Source organism: Amphiura filiformis, chromosome 9, assembly GCF_039555335.1.
Source record: "Amphiura filiformis chromosome 9, Afil_fr2py, whole genome shotgun sequence".
NCBI lineage: Eukaryota > Metazoa > Echinodermata > Ophiuroidea > Amphilepidida > Amphiuridae > Amphiura > Amphiura filiformis.
The window spans coordinates 67,603,811-67,625,548 of NC_092636.1; the positions used below are offsets into that span (position 1 = coordinate 67,603,811).

General features: G+C 43.2%; 1 protein-coding gene across 4 annotated transcripts in view; it reads left to right on the forward strand.

The window, feature by feature from the left end:
* LOC140161366 (F-BAR and double SH3 domains protein 2-like) overlaps positions 1 to 21,738 on the forward strand; it is an 88,094-nt gene that overhangs the window by 14,844 nt on the left and 51,512 nt on the right. For all 4 annotated transcript variants that reach the window (XM_072184872.1, XM_072184874.1, XM_072184875.1 and 1 more), the window contains exon 3: positions 18,514 to 18,559. In XM_072184872.1, coding sequence (XP_072040973.1) covers positions 18,514 to 18,559 — 46 coding nt within the window. The remainder of the gene's footprint in view (positions 1 to 18,513; positions 18,560 to 21,738) is intronic.

Genomic DNA, 21,738 nt, shown 5'->3' on the forward strand with positions numbered 1-21,738 from the left:
ATTAGTCGCACGGGGGTCAGTATGTTGTCGCGTCCTCTTCCTCTCTTCCTTCTCCTTCCTCCAGCCTCTCTTGTGGTCGCTGTCAGTGTCACTCATCATTGCAGGTCTTGGTCTCAGTCTAATAATAATAGAAAAAAAAACACAACAAGAACTTAACACAACAGTATAATGGTATTCCACAACATCTATCTACTTATCCTGCCTGTTAACCTGCCGCCCTACACGTATCTCAAGCAGGGGCATAAACACTCCCGGCCCCGGGATCACCTCCCCACCCCTCAGCACTGCTTGGCATTTCTGGGGTCTGGGCGAATATAGCCGCTGTCTCCTCCTGGGTCATTTTGCTTCTACTTCTACCTCCTTCCTCCTTCCTATCTCCTCCCTCCTTCTTATCTCCTCCCTCCTCCCTTGCTATCGCCAACTCCCCTATCTCCTCCTCTACCTTCTTCCGTACCCCCTCCAACCATACCCTCTCTCTTCCTCAGTTCTCCTCTAAATGAATCCAGCCGCCTCTCCTCTTCCTCTTTCCACACTTTCCCCTTTCCTTTTTTCGCCATTTCACGCTCTGCTGCCCATTCTCCCCTTTCTTTCTCCATCTGCGCCCGGAAGTCTGCCATTGCTGACTTCATCTCCTCTTGCTCCGCCTTCAACTTCTCCCCCTCTTCCCGCAGTGACGCCACCAAATTGATGCCTCTTATTTTACTCATCTCCTGTTTCATGAGGGTTTTGCCTTCTTTTTTTTTCATCTCCTGCCTCCTCTTTGCCTCCTCCCTCGCCTCCTCCTTTGCCGCCGCCTCCTTCTCCACTCTTTCTGCTTGTTCCCTCTCCTCTCGTTCCACCTCCTCGCTCCACAGCATCTCCTTCCTTAGGCCACCATCTGCCCCTCTGAGCCACCCCTCCGGCAGCCCCGGCAATTCCACAATCTCCAACTTCCTTGTTGACCACATGTTTATTTGTTTATTTGTCTAAGTACCTGTAAAAAAACAAAGACATAAATAGCAACATTAGTAACACATTTTAATTATGATACAACTTAATTTACAGGGACCAAAAAAAATTTTTAGCCATGTATTCACCTCTTACAATCTCTGGCAGTACACAAAACAACTTCTCAATTTGTATACTATGTATATAAAATGTGATTATTCCACCGCCGTCAATCATAACAACAACACAAATTCTTAGCTGGCTCGCGTCAGCGCATAGGCACAGCCTTGGCGACTCAAAACTCCGCGTATGTCGCTCAATAACAGGGCGCCAGCGTCAATATGTCAATCAAAGCAAATTACCGTCATGGGCCTACTCTCTGGACCAACATCCTTTGCTAATACACATTGCTAAGGATCTGTTTTAAATATTATTATTTCTCCTTACAAATACACCTCAAAAAAATTTATTCATGTATTCAACCTCCACTTTCCTTTTCTTTTTCTTTTCTTTTTTTTAAAAAAAAATCGCGTCTTTCTTTCTGATACACATGACATAACTGTAGGCCCTATCTATCTACAGTTGTTGCTGACCCCCATTTAATTTCCCCAAACTCTCCGTCACTGCATTTAGGGTCTTATTTATCTCACGCAATGCTTTATCAGCATTGTCCAGTCCCTCCTCCTTCTCCTCCTTAGTTATTTCCTTATCATTTGAAGAAAGCATTTTAGGCCTAGCTCCTCCCCGTCCAGCACTCCTCAATGTTGACCAGGCAGCAAATGGTGGGGCTAAATTCACTATGACCTCTGGGTTATGTGGTGCTACCCCACACCCAATTTGCTGTCCTGTTCTCCCACCTCTAATAGTAGGCCTACCACTTCTCCCCTCTCTTTCCTTTCTAATACTATTTCTAATCCTGTTCGCACCCCGCTCCACATGCACCCCGGTCATTGAAATATATTCCCCATGATGCAAATTGGTCCTTGCTGACCCCCGGGTCACCTCCGCCTCATTTTCCCTCATCTGTTGTTGGGTCATAAACCGGCTCACCCTCACGTCAAACGCCTCTGCCCACTGCCTGACCCATCTCGCCTCCCTCCTTGCCTCTTCTGCCTCTCTTTTTGCCCAACGTTGCAATTTCCAGATTTCTACCAGCCCCCTGAACATCACAAGTACCACGCACATCGACACCCCTATCATAAGTCCCCTACTGACATAGTCCACCATTCCACATGTCCCCTCACTCTCAGCGTCGCCCATCATTAACGGTAATTTCTCTTTCCGTATTCTGAAATAACAATGATAAAATATCATTATTAGTATTCAAGTATACAAAGCCTACTATATACTCAAAAATAAAACAATTTAATAAGCGCCCAAGACAATTGCAAAAAAAAGTCCTACACAAAGTTCCTCTTGTATAGATTATACTCCATAAATTTGTAGGCCTACTCCCATCAGTGATATTAGAAAATTTTAGGCCTACTCCCATCCACAAAATTAGAAATTTGTAGCCTTATACTCCCATCCACAACATCAGAAAATGTAGGCCTACTCCCATCCACAAAATTAGAAATTTGTAGCCTTATACTCCCATCCACAACATCAGAAAATGTAGGCCTACTCCCATCAGCGATATTAGAAAATTTTAGGCCTACTCCCATCCACAACATTAGAAAATGTAGGCCTACTCCCATCAGCGATATTAGAAAATTTTGTAGGCTTACTCTCATCCGCAACATGATAATTAATTATCGGTATCTAACTGGTTTCTGACGCTTTTCTCTTGGACTCCTGCGTGTCTGATTATCCTCGTTTCCACCCTCATCCAGTCCACTACCTCCTCTTGTGTCCTGTCCTTCCCTTGTCCCCTCCTTCTTATTAATACTAATTTCCCTCTTCTCCGGTACACTTGCTGTTTCCTTCTCCTTTATATCTACTGTTTCCTTCTCCTTTATATCTACTGTTTCCTTCTCCTGTGCACCTCCTGCTTCCTTCCCCTGTGCACCTCCTGCTTCCTTCTCCTTTACTTCTGATGTCTCCTTCTCCTGTGCACCTCCTGCTTCCTTCTCCTTTACTTCTGATGTCTCCTTCTCCTGTGCACCTCCTGCTTCCTTCTCCTGTGCACCTTCTGCTTCCTTCTCCTGTGCACCTCCTGCTTCCTTCTCCTGTGCACCTGCTGTGTCCTTCTCCTTTACATCTGCTGTGTGTAATTCAGGCTCCATTTCACTTGCTACAACTGGTGATTTGTAAGTCCATTTCACCAACTCTGGTCCCTCATACAGCTTTAGTCGGTCGGCATGGACCACTTTAGTTTTACTTCGGTGTGATCTCTGTATCCTAAATACAACATCGGAAAGGACTGTCACTATCAAAAATGGACCCTGCCAAGGTAGGCCTAACTTCTTTGAGAGTTTAGGTCGCCGTTGTGTGTCATATAGCCATACAAACTGACCAAGTTTGTAGACTGGTCCTTGTGCTGTACGGTCATAATTCCTCTTTTGCCGACGCGTACTCACTTCTAGAGCATGTCGTGCTCGCTCATGAATCTCTCTGAGTTGCTCCCTCAAGTCCTCTGCATACTCACTCCGACACTCCTTCTCATGAGGTACAGCGCCCACCACTAGGTCCAGGGGTAAATGAACTTCCCTACCCAGCATCATCATGTTGGGACTCTCCCCCGTGGAAGCCTGTACACTGCTGCTATAAGCAAATCCAACATACGGTAAGTACCGGTCCCAATCTCTCTGTCCTTGATGTGGTTGAATCATCAATGACACCGCATTGACAATGGTTCTGTTGTACCTTTCCACCATCCCATCTGATTTAGGGTTATACGCAGTTGTCCTCGTCTTGTTGATCCCCAAGATCCTACACATCTCACTGAATACTGTCGACTCGAAATTCCTACCCTGATCGGAGTGCAACTCCATCGGTACTCCAAACCGACAAACAAACTCTTCTACTAACTTAGCAGCAACCGTCTCAGCCTGCTGGTTTTCTATGGCATAAGTTTCCATCCACTTGGTCCAGTAGTCCCCAACAACCAGGACATATTCATTCCCATCATCAGTCCTTGTCAACGGTCCAAGTATATCTATTGCTACACGTTCCAGTGGCGCCCCCACCTTATACTGCTGCAACGGTGCTCGGTGTTTGCGTTGTGGGCCCTTTTTCTGTGCACATTTGACACACCTCCGGTATACCCTCACATCAGCATTCATTCCTGCCCAGAAGTACCTCTCTTGTACCTTCGGGAGAGTTTTATTCCTCCCCAGGTGCCCTCCAGATTTAGATGCATGTATCTCATCCAGCACTCTCTCCCTTAATTTCTTTGGCAGGACTATCATCCACTTGATGGTCTTTCCATCATCGCTCTCCCATCTCTTTGTCAACACACCCTTTTTCACTTCCAATAAGTCCCACTGCCCCCAATATGTCTTGAGGCACCTGGTAGCATAGAAACTTCCTTCCACAGGGGTTTCTACCTCCTCCTCCTTCTCCCATAAGACTTGGCCTATAGCTTCGTCTTCTAACTGCGCCTCTCTAATCATTTCAAATGTTATCTCAGGCTCTATGGTCACATTTTGTGTCTGAACCGTCTTTGAAAATTCAACCTCTTCCTCATTGTCTCCACAACAAGGATCATCCATTGAAGGTTCAAAACCCGTTGACTGCTGATCTTCATCCAATCTCCCCCCAGTCCCACACATGTTCACTTCACTACCGACTGAACTTCCTTTCTCAATCGTTTCATCGGTTTCATCTTCTGTCCATGTGTCACTATCAAAATACTGCTCAACATCTAACAACATCTGTAGGTCATGCGTATCATTTTCTTTACTTCCATCTTCCTCGGGTAGGTCCACTACCATGCAACTTGCCCCCGACAGCTCCAGGTTCGCCATATCATCTTTTTCTACCATTCGCACTGTCCCGTGGCTACCAGGTTTTTCACCAGCAACATCTCCCTCCTTCTCACTTGGACCCCCTTCCTCAGTCTGACAACCTGTTTCGCACATTTCTTTACACGCTTCCGTTGGTGACTCCGACCTGACCCCACTTTCCTCTTGGTCACCTTCAGCATGTGTCATTTTGTCGCATTGCTTGCAGGGTATACGTGACAAACCATCTGCATTCTGATGTCGTCTCCCCTGGCGGTACTCTAACTCCATATTAAAGGTTGATAGCACCTCTAGCCACCGTGCTAGCTGCCCCTCAGGATTCTTGAAGTTGCATAACCACCGGAGAGATCCATGATCTGTCCGTACTTTCACTCGACTCCCTCCCACATAGTGTCGATACTTCTTCAGGAACACCACTATGGCCAACAATTCTCTTCTTGTCACACAATAGTTCCTCTCTGATTTGGACAGAGATTTGCTTCCATATGCTATGACTCTCTCTTCTCCCTCCTGTTCCTGAGACAACACACCACCAATAGCGAAAGCACTCGCATCTGTGTCCAGTACAAACTGTCCATCGGCCCTAGGGTAAGCCAGGATGGGGGCACTAATTAGAGCTTCTTTCAACTGTTCAAACGCCTCATCACACTGACTTGTCCAGTCAAATACAGCCATCTTTTCTGTCAACCTGTGGAGTGGTGCTGCTATTTCGGCAAATCCTCTGATGAATCTCCTATAATATGATGCCAGTCCTAAGAAACTTCGCACTTGTTTCAAGCGTGGAAGGAGTAGGCCACGATTTCACCGCTTCTATTTTGGATGCATCTGTATGTATCCCTTCACTTGACACAACATGACCCAAATAACCGACTTGCTTCTGAAATAAGTTGCATTTAGAGGGCTTTAACTTCAGTCCTGCATCCCGAAACCGAATCAAAACAGCCTCCAACCTTTCTACAGACTCTGCTATTGTATTTCCGAACACTATTACATCATCCAGATACACAAGGAGTGTCTCCCACCGTAACCCTGCCAACACTCTCTCCATGAGCCTCTCAAGCGTGGGCCGGAGCATTACAGAGACCGAGCGGGAGCACATTCCATGCATACAACCCACTGTGTGTAATAAAAGCCGACTTGTCACGCGCATCATCATCCATCTCCACCTGCCAGTACCCAGAGGCCATGTCAAGGGTTGAAAAATACTTAGCATTTCCCAACGCGTCAAGTGAGTCGTCTATCCTGGGGAGGGGATACGCATCCTTCGTGGAAATCTCATTAATTTTGCGGTAATCTAAACATAGCCTCTTAGAGCCATCTTTCTTTGCCACAAGAACCACTGGGCTAGCCCAGGGGCTATCAGAAGGCTCTATCAAACCTTTAGCCAGTAACTCCTGAACCTGTCTCTCTACCTCCTCCCTCTGCTGGGGTGATGAACGCCTCAATCGTTGTCTAATTGGTGCAGCATCACCTGTCTGTATACTGTGTTTTACCCAGGGGGTCCTACCAATGTCAAACTCCCCCGTGGAGAAAACATCCTGATACTGCACCAATAACTGTGTCACCTTCTCCTTATCACCCGACTCTAAATCAGCAGTACTACGCTCTGTCACCTCTTTCAGATGATCTGGGACACACACCCCGTCCCCAGGGTCAGGTTCAGACACCATCATCCTAGTACGACACACCTCAGCCTCCCCTATCGGCACCATCTTTGCCAAACACGTCCCCTGCCTCACCCTCCTGGGTCTGTTTCCGACATTCATTACACTCACGGGCACCACCTTGTTCTGAGTACATATCACACTCCTAGCTACTAACAAGCCATTTTCAGGCAATCGCCCCCCGCCTAGCGGTTCTACTACTCCAAGCCGTCCCGACCCCCTCATTCCCGATATTGTTGCAGTTATAACTGACGTGTGTCCAGCCGGTACCATCGTATCAACGGCGGCCACCACCCTCGGGGGTGACGAGAACACAGTGTCTGGGGTCGGGGAACATTGAACAGTACACCCTCCCACTGGAGTTGTAACTGTCCAAAATCAAGTTTTGCACCTGTCCGTCGCAGAAAATCCATCCCCAACATGCAGCTTGTCACCTCACCCACTACAATCGTCACCCTCTCATATTGATTCCCGACCCTCACCTCAACTGTGGCTTTCCCCCACACGTTCACCGCACTGCCATTAGCTTGTTTTAGAATTAAGTGTGGGCTTTCTAGTTTCGGCCGCCTATCTGCTGGTATGCTATGGTATGCGTTCGGTGTCAAAATAGTGTGGGACGTGCCAGTGTCTAACAACAGTGGTATTGATAACCCCTGCACATATGTCGGTACCCATATCTCAGATATATTTTCTGGTATTACCACTTCTTCCATCTCTCCTGTCGGCACTCAAGTTCCCCAAACTCCACACCCGACCCTCCTTTACTTTAGCCTGGGCCCCTACTGAGCTACCGGCCGCCCCATGGCCCCCTGGGATGGCCTGCCATCGTTTCCCGACACCTGTGGGCAATTTCTTGCAATGTGTCCTTCTTTTCTGCATTTATTACAAACAACTTCTCGGTGTGTACAATCCCGGGCCCTGTGGCCTGGCATCCGACAACGAAAGCACAGAGTAGGCCTACTTGGACACTCCCGGGCAAAATGCCCTGGTTGCTGGCACCTATAGCACACCTTCGGGTCAGATTCCCTACCCCTCATATCTCCCTGTCGAACATCTGGTGCTCTCATGTCCCTCCCGGGGACCTCCCTCTTATACTTTGCCTCCATCTCTTGCTCTACCTCCTTTATCACCTGTTTTGCTATTGCCTTTACAGGTACCTCCGTCGCTTCCATAGCCCGACTGTATGCATGTCTATTTCTCCCTTGTTATTTTCTATACGGTAAAATGACTCTACTGCTTGTGCCCCCTGTACTGCCGCCTCCAAGGTCTTAGGCCTTGTGCGGAAGAGTTCTTTCTTAATATCAATATCTGTAATTGCATGTTTGAAATACTCTCTTGCAATTCTATCACGCTCCTTCCGTTCAGTTCTCGGGTGTGACAAGGCTGTTAGCCGTTTAATATCCTGCGCCAATTGATATAAACTCTCGTCCGGCTTTTGTTCTCTTTTGGTGAGTTCATGGAAATAATTTTCTGAACACTCCCTTGGGCCAAACTCTTTCTTCATCAACCGTACCAGTTCCTTATAAGCCATTTCCCTTGGGTTTACATCATTCACACTTAGTGCGGTTAGAGCGCCCCCTTGACAACATGTGAACAATTGGTACGTAGCCTCTTTGTCACTCCACTTATTATACTCCCTACATGCCTCAAAATGTGTAATGAAATCTTTCCAAGGGGTCTTCCCATCATACGGTAATGTATGCCTTTCACGCTTAGGTTTAGTGCGGAACCTGTCCTGTAACTCCTCAGCATTCCTAACTCTCCCCTCCCTCCGCAAGGGTGGGGGTACATACGGATGGCTACTGTTGGTGGGCTCTGGTGCCCCTCCCTCATCATCATGATTAACCTCATCAATGTCAGTATCTTCACACACCTCCATTCGTCCCATGCTCTCACCCAGCTCGTCACAACTACTCCCCTGGGGGGTCAACGGACGGGCAATATACTCCCTCGGGGTCCTGCCAATAGAGCGACTCCTATATTGACCACTATTCCTCCCTAAACTCCGATCCCTCCTTTTACCACGCACCTCATCACCACTACCTCCCCGAGCGGTCATGCTGTATGTCACATGCTTTCCCCTGGGCTGGCTATGAAATTGTCTCCTTTGGCTTGCCCCACTCTTCTCTGACATCCGACCCCTCCCCCCTGTTATACCTATCATCACAATTACCCGGGGTCCCGTAATGCCTCTTGTCATGATAATCCCCCTGGGTGCCCAAAGAGTGTGACACACGCTCCCCCTGGGTGCCATAGCGCCGCTCACCACGGTAATTCCCCTGGGTGTCCCAAGAACGGGACCCACGCTCCCACTGGGTCTCGTAACGTCTTCCATTACCGTAATCCCCCTGGGTCCCACGTCTCTCATCACCATACTCCCCTGGGTCACCCCTGCCATGTGTTACACGCCTCCCTGGGTCTGATAATGAGAATGTTCTCTATAACGAGCCCCTCTCCTTTCTAAATCTCTACATCGTGCCTCCCTCCTTATAAGTTCCTGTTCCCTCTTCTCCAAATTGCCCTGGGGTACAAATCTCCCCCTTCCGTTGTAATGTACTTCATCCCGGGCCCCCTCGGGGTCATGTTTCCGCCCCTTTCTTTTGGTCATCCGCCTCCCTCTATTCACCTTTCTTTCTTTACCCTCGTCACTACTCGTGCCCGACGACACATTTGGTCTCAACTTGGCTTCGGTCATCAACAATTTATTTTCCCTTTTGAGCAATTTAGCCTCCCATTCCTGTCGTTCATCTTCAGATCTTTCCCTCTCCCTTTCTTCACGGGCTTCCTGTATTGCTCTTTTCCTCTCACCACGTGTTTGCTGCTTATGATTCTCCAATTTATCACTCCCCTCACGTGCTTTTGCCATTATCTTATCTTTTCGTTTTTTACAGTCTATTCTATCTTGCTCCATATGTTCTTCAATTATACGCACTGCCCTCTCCCTCTCAAGCTCATGCCCAGGTGTTAACAAACCCTTAGGTCTCGCACCCTGCTCTAATGCAGATTGACCTGCTCCATTAACACCTAACCCCCGGGGTGCTGTCACTGCACTAGGTTGTCGGTCATCAATTTCCATCTCCCTTTCATCACTTTTTGCCTCCCCATGTGCACGTGGCAATTTAAACCTCACTTCAGGGTCCTCAGGGTCTGACCAATATTCGAGCGATGACTCATAATCAGTCTCACCCCCAGATTCAGCACTTGAAAATCCTCCCTCCTCCACCGTGTTTGGTGGCACCAGGGAACACAATTGTAACTCCCTTCACTACTGGTACCATCGTCAGTATCCTCTCTGGTCATTCCACGTCGGTCGCCATTCCCCCACCCCCGGGGGACCTGTCTGCTACTTGAGGGGGCATTCTCTGCCCGCACCTCATTCTCTCTCCATTCGTTGCCATGTCTTCCCACATATTGTTGCTCTCTCCTCACCTCCCACTCTCCATTCGTTGCCATGTCTTCCGACATTTATTGACCCCCTGGGTCCTCTCCTCTCCCGTCCGGCTTCCTCCACTGTGTTTCCTCACACAATCAGTATCCCACTTCTGACACCAAATTTGTAGCGGGACGGCCGTTTGTCTAATATATGGATTATTAATGTCAGGATAACTGGGTTGACACCAGTCCCCTGGGGGGCACTGTAAGTTTTGAGTGAACCGTGGGTAAGTTGTGGGGGACAGAACCCCACGTTACTGCCTTGTAAGGAAAACACGAAAGCACAATAAAGTTTTATATATATCACAATAAACACGTTTAATTAACTTTTAAGTCACAACCAGCAACAATCTCAACAACATACAATTACTCCCAACTACCTCCTCACCCTCAATCTGGTTCCCACCCTCAGACAATGAAATTAATGTCTGAATCGGATCCTGATAACTCACGCCCCTAAATCAGAATGTTCCGCCCCTAAATCAGAATGTTCTGCCCCTAAATCAGAATGAAAAAGAAGAATAAAGAATACTGCATTATCTGTTTATTTAACAAAATATCCCCACCCCGGGTTATAAAATTAATGTTTTTTTTTTCGTAAGCCCGAATAATAGGCCTACAATTTAAAGTATGTGTGTATATAATGTATTTGTGTAAAACTGGTTACAGAGCTTACAGTACACCCCTAGGTCATCATCCTCGGCCTCCTTCTCCTGCTGTCATATATCCCGTGGGTCAACCATGTGTGCTCTCCCTCTGGTACGCCTACACCCCGTACCCTCACATCAAGCAACACACGGTAAACGCTCCACCTGTCATGATGATCTTCACGTGCACCCTCATGCACGCCTTCAGGTTCTCACTCAGGTAACGACGACACACGACCCCCTGGGTCGGGTCCACTACACTCCTGGGTAGGGCGTCCGTAACCAGTTTGTATATGTATGGGTGTGTATATGCATGATCAACTTACCTCACAGAATATCACTGACCCCTGGCCTCTCTTTATGCGATCACACCTAATGCTTCATCTCCCTCCTTCTGTCACCACTCCTCTCCTATGAAGCCTGCAAGCACCACCCACGGGTGCCAATATCCCATAGGTGTGACACACATCTAGGCCTGTCCCCAGGGTATGGATATCTCTGTGCGTGTGTGTACGGAATGTTTGTTTGCACATAAATATTCATAACACAAATAATTTACATAGTTCATGATACACAACATTATTCTCCCCTCCCCCGGGATGAATTTGACATCCTTAATATGATATGAAAAATATGGGCCTACATGCATAAAAATATCAATATGTTTTTATTTAACATGTTTAAAGTTGATTTGCACGGCGCTTGAGTATTTTATAATAATAAAATATCACATTAGCAGAAGGAAGATGATTTATTTTAAAGTCCTCCCAAAATTGCCATAAAATAATTAATTAACACGACAGAGCAATACATCCCGTCCCTCTCAATCATGATTGTCATATTCAAAATTAGTTTTGCTCCCTCCCTCACTTCAACAATAATTATGCATGCGACTTCATAATTATGCGCATGCGTAACATTTCAATCCTCTGAAAATGGCGACTTTTCATTCTTCAAAATTTAGCTAAATAAAAATCAAAAAGCGATCAAAAATATTTCCACCACCTCCTTCTGCCAATCCTACTTCCTATACCTTCGGTAATATTATCAAAATGATCGGTAAAATACATAGAACATGATTATTAAATAATAAATAGAATTTTGTATCGCCAAAAATATGAAATTTGATGTAAAATCCTGACATGACATTTTGGAAAATGAATACATGCAAGCGCCTACGCACAATAAGCAATCAAAATGATCACAGATACATGACTTCAAAAATACGATTTAAAAGTCTAAATTTCGATACTGACATTTCGAAAACGTTCCAAAATGATTCCCTAACATTCGACTTTCTGGTCTATAACATTTTTATGACATAATTCATAATAAAACAGCGAAAATCACTAAATATACTTGCCGTCAACACAAAGATATACAATCAAACCTCTCACCTAAATCAGAATGGCCCAAGCGTCAGCCTTGCGTTAACCACGCCGCAAGCCAACCAGCCAGAACCGGTTCTGAGTTTAACGCGTAATGATGATTGGTCATCATTTTCATAATTTTAATTGATCGGCACATGCGCTCAGCCTATATTTAAATCACAATTAGCGCTAATTTTAAAAACGCGAATTTTATATAATCAAGCAAGTTAGTGATTATTCGATAATACTATTTTATTCAATCCCGCTTCAATTGTATACAATTATAATAAGCTTCACTATTTAGGCTATATAGTAATTAGTGCATCAGACTTCGTTAGTACTATACTCCGAAACTCAATTTGATTTCCGCCATATTGAATACCCATCAACAAATCACACCATGACCAACTGGTGAATAGACTTGTAGTGGAAAGGAAAACGAGCAAGGTACATGTACACCAACTTGATGTGGGGAAACAAGTAAAATACAGACTAGACAATATGCAGGGGGGGCAAAACCAGCAAATGTAGGCATAGGAAGTAAGCAAAGTTCGATAGCCAAAAATTACCAGTTCCAAGGCTCACAAAAGTGCTGAACCTGCAAAAACAACAAGGATCAATGGTAATACAAAACTGCACTAGAACATGTGATGAAAATCACTGTGCATATAAACAGACACGCTAAACCAAACATCCAGAGTAGGCACAAAATAAGCAAAGTTCGATGGCCAAAATTGCCAATTCCAGAGCCCACAAAAGTGTCAGGAAAACAGTACACTGGAAGTGATGAAAATCACTGTGTACATAGCAGTCAAACACTAAACGGACAAAAAAACAACCGACGTTTCGAGCAGATAAACTGCTCTTCTTCAGGGACAGACAACAAAATATAAAAGCAAACAACAAAAACTACATGCTGTAATTTAAAAACAAATTCAAGTCAAAAACTGAAGGCAAGTTCAAATACAGGGTGTAACAATAAACTTTATACAATTGCATTTTGACCTCACAGGAAAAAACTAAAAGAGTTACGGCACAAATGATATATGCAATAGAATTAGTAACATCTTGGCTAAAAGAAGACGTTTAGTTGGTTTCTTTACTAGCTTGGGTTCAAAAGTTATGTCCGATTAATCAAATCGTCCAGAAAACGTGTTGGGCCACTTTTGTCATGTTTGCGTACATATCAAGTTTGAACCGCGTAGATATTCTTATCGTGCATTAAACATCAAAGAACTGACACAAAAGTATTATAAGTGGTTTTACTTTATATAATTAACATGAACTTAATAATAATAATGATGATTTCTTTTTTAAATCTATAAATGAAGTCATGATTTTTTTTTCAAATTATCTTATAAAGTAATTTCTCATATCTCTGAGAACAGTTTTTGCATCCAAAGTACAAAACAATAAAATTTTGAGAGTGAGTTCAGCTGGGCTTCTAGCTGTTCTGGGGCGACCGACCACTATTACAAGCATTTCTGTTAATAAATTCTACATACTTCTCATACGTAATTGTATGCCTTGATGGAAGACGTGAGTTTGGAAAATGAACTATAAACAATCTTGCTGTTTCTGCTTGACTCCCGGTTTGACTTCTTGTGCTACCGAATGTCACAACCATAAAAATACGCTCTTCCAACGTGAATTCGGGTTGAAGGTGTTGAGCTGCAGCCACGATTTCTAGTAAATGAGGTTGATATATCAGTGCTTAGTTGTGACTTTCAAAACTCAAAAAGATATTCTATTATGTAATCAATTCTACCACTTCGAATACCCCATTGTTTAAAACTACCAATCATAAGAGCACCGTCTAACTGCATGGTCCATGGTTCAACTCTATTCAGTCACTTTTGTAACACTTAGACAAAAGTGGCCCAAGCGGTTTTAAGACTAGGTTACATAATTGGCCATATCATCACTTGTATATCATCGATGTTATTGGAACAAAGCTTATCTGATGGCTAAAGAAATTATCTTGATAGACATATAAATATCAAACCAAAAAATATGCAGCATATTTGTGTCATTCTATTTTCAAAATTGTACAAATTTTATTGTTACACCCTGTAGAACTCAGTAGCAAACAAGATAAGCTCAGAGCAAAATAAGCATGTCTTACTTCAATGAAGCACAGTTTACTACAGTCAGTGTTGCCAAAACTTTTCAGCGTCAAGGCGCGGCACATTGACTCGCCAGGCCGCGGTAAAGGATTCTCAAGTAGCCCAATTTTCCCAGCTTCCAAAAAAGCGCCCAATACCGGATATTTGGGCGGATTTACCCGAATTTAGAACGCAACACACCCAATTGGGCGGAAAAGCACTTGACTTTTAAACTTCCGGTACTTACTGGGAAGTTACTGACCGATCAATAAATGGTCACAAAACCCATTGTAATTTCAATTTGGAGCTTCAAAGACTCAAAACCTTTATAAATCGGCTAAATTGAAAGGAAAATACATCAAATTAGTGCATGACCTGAGACTGGCAAAAGTAGCCCAATTTTAGACAAGTAGCGGCATGCTCTTTTGAGTAGCGACAAGTGATCGCCAAGTAGCCCAATTAATGCGCCTAAGGCGGCGTTAACATCACTGACTACAGTGAGAAACTGGAAAGCATTATGTAAATAAGCACGACCACAGGACAATAGGGTATTGTCCTAATTGACAGGAAGTAGATGTCAAGAGGGGTCGTAGTCAATGGAAGAGGAAGAGAATGAATAGAGGGAGATATGTGGGCCAATGTCACTCAAATTTAAAAGAGAAGAGTCATGCATATTACAAAACAATTATTTTAAATACATATATGTTAAAAAAGAGAAAAAAATACAGCAAAAATTGCTGAATAAAACACAAGTTGAGGAAAGTCTCAAATATTAGAGTGTAGTATGCATACAGAAAGAGGGGGTGGGGGGTAGAAAAACAAGTAACTGCAGTTCATGTGGATAGGCCTGCAGTGAAGTGGTAAAGCCAAAAATCACTAAAACCAAAGCACAGTAAAATACTGTTACAAATTAGCATGAAATATGCTAAAATAGGTAGTGATACAAGGTCTACTAAAAGATGGAAAAACATAGGCAAGCAAGGAGGCCTACAGTGAGAATGCCAAATGTGAATTGACACATCAAGCATGTACAATACATGTAGATCCAGTAGTAAATGAAAAAGTAATCAGAAAAGATATGCGTGGTGCAATAAATATTATACATGTAGGCCTGCATAATACATGTGTTAAGAAAAGTGAAAAGCCAATAATTGCTGAATCAAAACACAAGTTGAGGAAGGTCACATATATAATAAAATGGCAGTATGCATGCAGAAAAGGGGGGGGGGGGGGTAGGTTTGGAAGTAGAAAAACAGATAAAGTAAATGCATATGAGTTCATATGGACCGTGCATGATAAAACCAATTCTCAGTGCATGTAAAGACCTTTAGATGACAGTGGAAAGCCAACAAATCACTAAAACCAAAGAACAGTGAAATACCGTAACAAATTGACATGAAATATGCCAAAATAGGTAGTGATAAAAGGTCTATACAAGCAAGCAAGGAGGGAGGCCTACAGTGGTGTGAAAGCCACATGTGAGTTGACCCATCAAACATGTAGGCCTACATGTACATGTATGTCAAATACATGTGTAGACGCCAGTAAGATCCATAGGCCAAATGGCCACGCGTTTTGAACTCGCCACCCAAAAATGGTGGTGTTGTTACGCTTTTCCAAATCGAGACTCGTTCAAATTGTTATATCTCTGCTTAAACAAAAGGTATTGAAGTGTGTTTGGTGTCATTTTGTATAAAGTGCCCTAATTGTTTATCAGCTAAGATAGTGGAGTTAGAGTTGTTTGAGTTCAGAATGACCAAGGTGGTGGATGAGGCGGTGGCGGATGAGGCGGTGGCGGTATGTGCAAAGTCTATGGGAAATAAAGATTTTGTGTGTGTGCGTTGAATCAACTGATCATATTTTTGCATCCATATGGGCTACAGACATGGTTAAGAGCTCTTTTGAAAGATTATTAATTCTGCTAATTGTTTTTAATCATTTTTAACTCTTTATGATTGGTTTAGTCTATAAAATGAAAACTTTTATGTACAAAACTACCCGTTTTCATATTAAACACTGTAGTAAGCAATGCGGATGTCTTCAAAATCTAAAAGTTGCTGTAAATTTTTAATTACTTATCCTATCATAGTCAAAGTTTACATTTTCTGGAAATTTGATGAGGAATCTAAATATGGACTTACTTTTTTTGTATGGGTTAGGGGTAAAATGTTTCAGTTCAAAATATGTTGAATTGTAAAAAATTTGAACATATTTTGGGACACCCTGTATTCGAGATTACCAAACAGCTGTGATTTTTTTTCTTCCAGAGTCAGTAGGCTCCCCCTAACCTCTAACCAAATCAATGTTGTTTACTTTCAGTTTATAACTGCAAGTTAGTAATAAGCAATACATTAAATGACCCATTTTTTATTTGGATTTTTTTTATTCCACCCTGTATAACTTCAAGGTCACCCTGTACAGTGAGTTGAAATGTGTATATTTAAATTGCTTTTGCCTTCAGCTTTCCAAAAATGTATACTTTTGCTAGTTTAGGGTTGATAGTTGTGGAGATATTCTAATTTGAAACTTGATTGGTGTAAAAATTCATAATATTTGTGATGTAACGCTAGGCCTAAGGGTGGCGAGTTCAAAACACGTGGCCAAATAAGGATACACTGGCACGTTAATCTTTAACATTTAAGCCAAGTGGTTGGGTTGTCTTAAGTTTAGAGATCCAGTCTTTCTCAAGTTTCTTTCGCATGAACGTGTCAGTCTTTGGGGGTTTGTCAATACCCATGACAGATATGTGACTAGCAGAATAAGGCTACTGGTGTATTTCTGTTAAGGCGAGCATCGGCGCAATGCTCACCCAGTCTGGTTGACAGGCTACGACCAGTCTCTCCCACATACTGAACTTGGCAATTAGCACAAGTGATGAGATAGATCACATCCTCACTCTGACAACTGATGTGTTTGTGGATGTCATGGCTTTCACCTGTGGAAGAACTAGTGAAAGACGATCCTTCCTTAGTATGTTTGACTGGTGGGCCAGGGTGGATGTCATGTTCACATGACTTACAAGATCCACATGCAATAGAGCCTCTAGGAGGAGGTTGGTCTGGAGGCAGGGATGAACGTACAATCATGTCCTTGATGTTAGTACTTCTGCGATAAGCGACCATGGGTAGGTTGGGAATAGCCTTCTTACATCTATCAGAAGAATGCAAGATACGCAAGTGTTTGTGAAGTATCTGAGAAAGTTTAGGAAGCGATGGATGGTAAGTGATGACCAGAGGAATGCGTTCTGGATTATCAGAGTCTGGCGTCACGAGGCACTAGGCGTCAGATCTAGGAATCTCTAGAGCTTTGCTGATTTGCCTGTTGATAACAGAGCCAGGATAACCTCTGGCCTTAAGAAAGCCTTCAAGTTCATCTTTTCTCTTCTGAAGCGTCTCGGGAGAGGATCAGGTACGATTCAACCGGAAAGCCAAGCCAGACTTGTAGTGACTTGTGACAAATTGTGACTTACTTGTGACTTGACTTGTGATTTGATGACTTGTGACTTGACTTGACTTGCAACTTTTTCAAAATGACTTGACTTACTTGGGACTTGGACAGAAGGACTTGTGACTTGGACTTGACTTGCAAAAAATGACTTTTTGACATCTCTGTTAATTGTGGATCTAAAATAGAGCAAAAGGAAGATGCAAATCGTAAATTTTGTCACAACAATTCTTTCTGTCGACTGAGCAGGGCAGGGGAACTTGTCACCCTGCCCCCAGTGGTGTAGATTTTTGACAATGGGGGATGGGGTTGGAAAAAATGTCTGAAGTATAGTGAATGCAGCACCTTTTGGCGACAGAATAAGTTTTTATGGTACAAATGCGCACAAAAAATGTTGGCATATTGAAGCTATTTAGGGCTCATATTGAAATACCCTACCACGCTTTCACACAGAAAGAAGGCAGGATTCCCTCGCTAAGCGCCGCCTCATGAAAGCTTCGGTCATAAAACAGATGGATTATATGCATCAGTTATACACCCTGCCCTGGATTTTAACAAAAGAAGGCTAGCACAGGAAAGCTGCAGGATGGCGCACACCTTCCTGTGTAAGGGAATTTCAATATGAGCCGTAAACTAGTGAAATTTGGTTCTAAAATTGAATAAATTTGCACGAAGCATGCAAAAATTGACCCTTTTAAGGCTAAAATGGCCAAATATCAGGCTAATTTGGTTAGAAATCCACATACATGTACAGGCATCAACACTGGAGGGCCGGGATGGTTGTATGGGCCATCTCCCATATCAAAATGTTGGGAGGGATTTATCCCCATCCCCCTGGATCTATGCCTATGCCTGCACCTTGGTCTGGGGCGGACATTTTATATATCAAGTTTTCTATAATTGGTCTTTATGTAGTTCTATGAGGAGAGTGCCTGTTGAGGGTGCTATGACCTCAATTTTAGTAACAAAAATGCAGTTTAAAAAAAAAAAACGGATGATAAACTGTCCTTATTTTGCAGAGAATTTTCACAGAGAAGGGCGGCCATAGAGAAAACATATGCTCAGGTGAGTGAGTAATATTTTACATTTCATATTCATTGATTACTAATTAACCACAAAATTACATTTCACTGAGGAAATAGTCCAATAATGTTGAGAGAGGCTCAAAGCCCACACAAGAAATTTGAGTAAGGCTTGTACAATGTACATGTAAATAGATAAATCCAAGATATACAATCCAAGATGGTTGAAATCATCCAAAGGTAAAGTGCTCAACCGTAATGGGAGCTAAATAATTAATTTGGACTTGTGTTGATACAGTTACATATTACTTGTCAAGTGTGCCCATTCAAAATATTATGGTTATTGTTATTATCATTATGTAATCCTTTTAATGTCAAGTTATATCATGTGACATCATGATAGGTATAGAGTGTATATTTTTGTGATTACCCTCATATGGTTATGTGCTTCTTACTCTAGGCTCTATGGGGGAGTTCGTGGCCATCTCTGTTGTACTCAGTCAACCATGATTTTATTGTTGTACAAGTCAAGGGCTTTCAGAAAAACTTGGGTGATTGATCTGAATTTGCCTAACTTTTTCTATAGAGAGCGTTTTTCAAAATGGCCGCCAAAATTATTACTTTTGACAATATCTCAGTTTCTGGAGTGCGTAGAGACACGATTTTGGTGTCTATACCTATGTTTTATTACCAAGGAATCCAATAAGACCAGTTGTTTAGTCACTGGCACCTCCTTCGAGGCAGCCATCTTGAATTTCAAAATGGCCGCCAAAAATTAACATTGTTATTTATAACTTAGTTATTTATAAGCAAAGAGTCATAGTTTTGGTGGCTATACTTTTGTTTGTAAGGTCTTATAGTATCCAATGGGAGCATCAGCATTAAGAATATCTTACATTTGTATTCATTAAGTTTAACATCTTAAAATGCATTTTATATGGTATAATACTATTCAAATCAGACCTAAGCTCACATGACTATTAATCTGACAGTTTCGTCTGGTCGACAGAGTTTAACAGGAGCCTCCAAAACTGTCATTATTAGGCATTAGGCAGTTTAACTTAGGTTGTGATTGAAAGAAAACTGTACCAATTTACCATTTGATTTGAAAGGAACTTGATTATCTTCAATAATAGCCTGGAATTAATAGTTCATATATATTGTCTATCAGGTCAATTGTGGAGATTTCTACAGCTATCTGTCTTCTGACACTTGCAGAATACACTGCATTTTACCATTACTGTACGGCAAGGACAAGTTACTGCATTTTACCATTGCTGCACGGCAAGGACAAGTTACACAAGCACATTTGCCGCAATGACACACCACACTCCAACATGGCTCCAATGATCTCCATGATGTCAAAGGAAGAAGGTTTCCATTCTCATGTAGAAAACCATAGTCTAGTGGATCTAGATCCGCGGTTTGGACGATGAGTTGCCTATCCAGAACATGCATGGTGGCATATGCATTGAAGAATGCACGGTAGATGTAAGGTTCCAAACCTTTAGATGTTGGTGGCAGACTCTGGTGTAAAGCTGACTTTGAGAAGTGAAACTGATGTGCTCTGAGTTGCAGAAAATTACTGGACTTGTTTCCAGCATCTATGACTTGCACCAAGTACTGTTCTGCATGCTGGATAGAAGAAGGACCTAGTGGAGCTGTTGCACCAAATCCTTGCAAGTAAACCACAGGTTTGGCCTTGAGGGCTGCTTTCTTTGTGCTTATTTTACTGGTGATGTCACATCCTGTGAGGCTATGTAGCGCAGGAAGCACTATGCACATCTGAGGGCCCAATCTTGCATACAGAATGTGGAGAGGGACAAAACAGGTAGTGTTGCCTATCCCTGCTCTTACCCACAGTTCCTGAAGACCCTCGTGAAGAAAGGTAGCAATATAAAACATCAGTGCATCGTTGGATATAACAACGCATGTTTTGTGACCAGCTCGGACACAATCTAGGACATGCATGGGTATACGGAGATCTGCCTCTTCAACTTGAGACTGCAGGTGCTGCATGTTATATTCTGTTCATTATGGATCTTTATGCACTTCCATTTGTCACTGTCAATGCATAGCTGGCTAAGAACAGTTGGCTCTTTATGCATTTCCATGGACCTATCACGCAAGAATGCATACACTAGTGTTTCAAGCAGCAGTTTATTTTGGCTTGACGGCCAGAACGTTGACATGTCCTTTGGAATTGGTGTAGATACATGTAGCTCAATTGAGCTCAGTACCACTGGAGTTGTGCTGCATCTCCTCAACCTCTCTGTGTCATTCACCGATGGTTCTTCATGGTAAATGTCAAAGATATACCCAATCGCATCTGCCATGGTGATGATACAGAGAGGTTGTTTCTGCAAACTTTGAGAGCAGAGCAGAGAAACTTGCTAGTCCTGATAGAGGCACTCTGCGGATTGCTGCCATGACATCAATCAGGAAGGTTGAATCATCTTTATGCCGGTAGCAATAGTCATCAGGCTTGAGGGTTTCCTCTAATTCCCGAACAAGTTGGCTCTTTTCTGGTTTGGCCATTAAACTGTCATCACCAAACAGCAATGGGGAAGGTACGACATCATATGTCAGAAGATCATCAGTGCCAAGACCTCTATCTCTAGCCACTTCGATGGATTTGTCAGTCATATTCATGGCTGCGATGACTTTCTGGACTGTTCTCTTGGGTTTGTCTTTGATTGAGGCCATTGTTTTGTGATTCCCTCTCTTAGTTTTACAGATTTCTTGATTATGTCTTCACTGTGGAAAGCCTGATATGTGTTCTTCCCTTTTTCAGACGCATTTAGTACATCGTTGTGGAGCTCTGTGGGGCACTCTGCAGAGAACGATGACCCTCTCATTTCAATGAACTTCATCATCTCTTGAACGTGCCCTTCTTGTTTGTTAGTGACTGAAGATGATGACTCATGATGTTGCCATGCCTCTGAGGTACTCCCGTTGACACCAGTAAATTCTCTGTGCAGGTTTTTCAGGATGGCTGTCCACCCCTACTGTGTCCAAGTCTAATATAGTAGTATTTTGGGGTTTCTTGACCCTAAAAACATATGTTTAGACACCAACGTCAGGTCTATGAACCACTAACGCTAAGATAAAGTCAAAAGTAGTCAATTTGGCGGCCATTTTGAAAAGCGCCCTCAATAGAAAAGTTAATCATATTCTATTAGTCTATACCAGAAGGGATTCCTTGACCCTGAAAACGTATGT